The sequence below is a fragment of the Sinocyclocheilus rhinocerous genome, unplaced genomic scaffold, assembly GCF_001515625.1.
Source record: "Sinocyclocheilus rhinocerous isolate Xijiao unplaced genomic scaffold, SAMN03320098_v1.1 scaffold168, whole genome shotgun sequence".
NCBI classification, from domain to species: domain Eukaryota; kingdom Metazoa; phylum Chordata; class Actinopteri; order Cypriniformes; family Cyprinidae; genus Sinocyclocheilus; species Sinocyclocheilus rhinocerous.
Genome location: NW_015635532.1, coordinates 1,069,111 through 1,073,207, shown reverse-complemented (window position 1 = coordinate 1,073,207; position 4,097 = coordinate 1,069,111). Strand labels below are relative to the sequence as shown.

At 34.3% G+C, this 4,097-nt stretch overlaps 1 protein-coding gene across 2 annotated transcripts in view; it reads right to left on the bottom strand.

Moving 5' to 3' along the window:
* cd74a (CD74 molecule, major histocompatibility complex, class II invariant chain a) overlaps window positions 1–4,097 on the bottom strand; it is a 20,025-nt gene that overhangs the window by 1,846 nt on the left and 14,082 nt on the right. For both annotated transcript variants that reach the window (XM_016561526.1, XM_016561527.1), the window contains exons 2-5: window positions 2,013–2,115; window positions 588–757; window positions 231–343; window positions 73–124 (exon numbers count right to left, since the gene is read on the bottom strand). In XM_016561526.1, the coding sequence (XP_016417012.1) occupies window positions 73–124; window positions 231–343; window positions 588–757; window positions 2,013–2,089 (412 nt within the window). In that variant the 5' untranslated portion in view covers window positions 2,090–2,115. The remainder of the gene's footprint in view (window positions 1–72; window positions 125–230; window positions 344–587; window positions 758–2,012; window positions 2,116–4,097) is intronic.

Here is a 4,097-nt window from a genome sequence, read left to right as displayed (position 1 = left end):
TATAATTATTATAATTTTTTTTTCCCCCATATTATTTATTTATTTTTATTATATATAAGTTGGTGATTGTACCATCCAGTTGTCCGCTGCCCTCTCTCTGGTTTGTGAAAATTGGTTGCAGTTTCTAAAAAAAAAAAAAAGAATAAGAATCAGATATTCAAAATGAAAAAAAAAAAAGCTGAAGTGTATTGCAGCTGTATTGACGATTATTATTAGATCTTTAATCTCACAGTGAGAGGAACGCTGCTCTTCTTCTTGGAGGTCTGGTCAGAGGATTCATCAGAGAAATCCTTCAGCAGCGGCATGCTTTTCATGGGAAGATGCATCGCCTTTGGAGGAGCACCTGTCAGACCAAACATAGACAAACAATATGAACATGATACATTTAGCTCTCAAACCATACATAAGTGCCACACAAACAGGTTTAAGCCCCTTATTTTTTGAGAACCTGCATTTAATTATAGGCCCTGAATAATATGCATGAATAATTTGGTGAAATGGCTACTTGTATTTCTGTAAATTAATGGTGCATAATGAATCCGTGTTTGATGGTTAGTTCATGTAATTCATTCGGCTGTGTTGCTCACCGGACATTTTTCTGGTGAGCTCCGTCTTCAGTTTCTCCTGGCCGGTGGTCAGAGCGCTGATGTGTTCCTTCTGACCCCAGACGAGGTACGCGGTCAGCGCCTGTCCCGCCAGCAGAAGACAGGCCAGAACCGTCAGTCCGGCCACCTTCAGCGCCTTTCCATTGGAGCTCCTGCAGGAGGAGCCACAGAACAACATCTGAGACCTTCTCATGTTTGTTTCTGTGTGTGTCTTTAATGAAATGGTCATCTGTCTAGCACAGAAAGTGTCATTTTGCAGTGATTCACAACGTGCCTGTTTTAAATCGTTTGCGATCCGGGGGAATTTTTGTTTTGTGGTTGATTTGATTTAAAAAAGAGAGAAACTAATTTAGGGAATTTTCATAATCCTCATTTGTAAGTTACTCTGGATAAAAGCATCTTCTATATGAATAAATGAAAGTATAAATTAAATGGTTTCAGTTTTTAAATATATTCATCGTAGATTATGCTGGTTGGGGTTTTCAGGAGAACTGAGAATGAAAAAAAAAAAAAGTTAACAAAAACTTGCAATATAAAACTGTATGCTTTATTTTAGCTTGTTGTCAAGGTAGCGTTTATTTTATTTATTTAGTTATTTAGTTAACTTGATGTAGCCTACTAAAATAACTAAAACTGAAACTAAAATAATAATAGTAATTAATAATTATATAGACATCTTTTTTTAAAAATACAAAACACAGCATAATACAACCTTTAAAATTAAAACAGAAAATACTGAAAAGTATTAAATTTATACAATTATTATGCAAAGAGCATAAAAAAACAAATCAATTTGTAAATGTCTGTTATTTGTCAATAACTCACTTAAATGTAAAGTCTATTTGATTTTATCGTATTAAATCTTAATCACTAATAACTGGATATATTAAAATCATTATGTATAATAACTTGTCCAAAACTCTACTGTCTATAAAAACAGCCTTGTCGCTCTACTGTCTATTTAATAAAAACAACCAATCAATAACATCAGCGCCTGTGACGTCACCAGTAGCGAGGCAGAGTTTGAGTTCCATCCCTCTGATTTCGCCTTTTTAAATAGGAATTTCACACTAAATGACCCAAACAAGCTATGCACTAATATGAGTTAAATAATTATTCATGATCATTATCAATTCATGTTTTTATTCGCACAATACTGTCCTTGAACAGGCTACCAAAAGAGAGTTTTGGAAAACAAACAAACAAACAAACAAACAAAAAAAAGTTCCACAGAGCATTTCAAAGCATGAACTCTTGAACATTTATGCTATATTATAATTACTACCATGCACTAATGTAATGCAATATATAGCTACTATTTTTATAGGCTATGCAATGTAAAAAATTATGTCCCACAAACTTTGCGATCGCAAATAAAATAGGCTAAAATAAAATAATAATATTCACCCGGTGCCTCCGCGGTTCAAGACGGTCTCTTGGCTTGGCATACGCTGAATCAGCGCCCGGTCCTGATGCTCATCCATCACTGTCGGTCTGTGTGTGTTTATGTCTCCAAAATCTCTGTAACTCTCGAAAGGTTTTATGCGCCTCTAGAACCCGCTTTTCAGGACGTCTGCGGTGGAAAGTCCCGGATGTGAAGCTGAACCAAATGATTGGCTGATGAGAAGAGCGTCATTAGTTGATGGAGAGATGAATACTTCAAGCTGCAAATATGAGGAATAACACTGAAAACAAATATCCCCATTCCTCTTTCAAATACAGAATAAATCCGTATTTCAGAGACGGATTTGACACCCATATAAGGTTACTCTTTCAACTCTCATTAATAGTCAGTTAAATCACTATAAAGGTATGCTAGAAAATATGCATTCATATATGTCAAATATATTAATCTGACATTTCTAATACTTATATCTTTCTATCATGCATTTCTGAAGCCTTTTTAAATGTACATTAAAGATATGTTAAGTGCTTAAATGAGTTTTATGAGTTCTAGCACTCAAACTATAGGCTAATAAGGTTTTACTGTCTTTACACTGCTGTAAAATATTGTAAGTGGCATTACTGTGAAACAAAAACATAAAGATGATGAAATGTGAGGGAATTTGTGCAGGTTCTGCCAAGATACAACTGATTCACGCGTCCAGTTTCTCTGATTGGACACGACAGAACAAAACAGTTGACATTCATTGGTTTCCAATAAACGTTTAGTTATTTCCTGAAAGGCAGAACTGAGAAATGAAGAATCCACAAAGAAGAAATGAAGTTGTCAAAACTCACTGTGATACGCCATACTTTCCAAATATCATAGGCCTATAGGCCATGAAGTGAAATCAGTAGGCTACATGATCTTTGATTTATGGCTTGATTTTCGGAAACTAAATCTCTGACATATTTATCAGAAATGGTGCAGCCAGTTAAGGTTTACAAAAATGACATTTACTATAAAAACAACGAACATTTGGAAATGATATTCTGTCGCTGCTGCAAAAACAATCACTGAAGGTCTGTAATCTACATAATCAAATGATGAGATGTCTTTTCAGACACAATTCAGTCAAATCTTAGTTTGAGGACCACTATGAAATGAGACGATATGAAGGTTTATATATCATTATGCCTAAAGAAAAAGAGATAAAAGATAACTAATGCACAAGGCTAACCACAACAGGTTTGTGTTCTTACAGTTTGAAGAATGGAAAAACAGATCTAAATAACATCCACACCGTTAAAAATAAAAAATCTGTAAAACTAGGGCACAATGTACTGTATTAATTTTTAATTTAATTTGGGGAATTTTTCATATTACTAGATAATGTCCTGTACATTTACCACTACATTTTCTGTTTATTTGTTTTTCTTTTTACAGTGTAACCTGCTCTAATTCCCTCACATTTCATCATCTTCATGTTTTTATTTCACAATAATGCCACTAATTTGCAGCAGTGTAAAGACTGTTGGGTAAAACTTTATTATAAGTTTGAGTGCTGAAACTTCACTTATACAACTCATTTAAGCACTTAACATATCATTAATGTCAGTGGTGTTGTATGAAGTACCTGAAAGCCACACTTAAGTAAAAGTATCGGTTTCACTTTATTTTGATGGTCCCTTTAACACATTCTGTTGACTATAAGTAACGTTGCACCTACATATCTACTAAGTCTCACTAGAGTGTTAGTGGAGTATTAGTAGACTGGTAGGGTTAAGGTTAGATTAAGTTGACATGTACTTGCAAAGTTACTTGTAGTCAGTAGAATGTCTGTTGGGAGACCATCACAATAAAGAGTTAGCAGATATTAATTAGACAGTCTACTAATACTCTAATGAGAGTTAGTAGACATGTACTGTAGGTGCAGTTTTACTTATTGTCAATAGAATGTTCAAAAGCAAAGTTATTTTAAGTCATATTAGGCCCCCCTAGAAAGGTTGCTGAGGCCCCCTCGTTATATAAAAGTTAAAAACGTTTCTGTATCATTTACTCACCTTCATGTCATTCCAAACCTGTATGACTTTCTTTCTTCTGTGTAT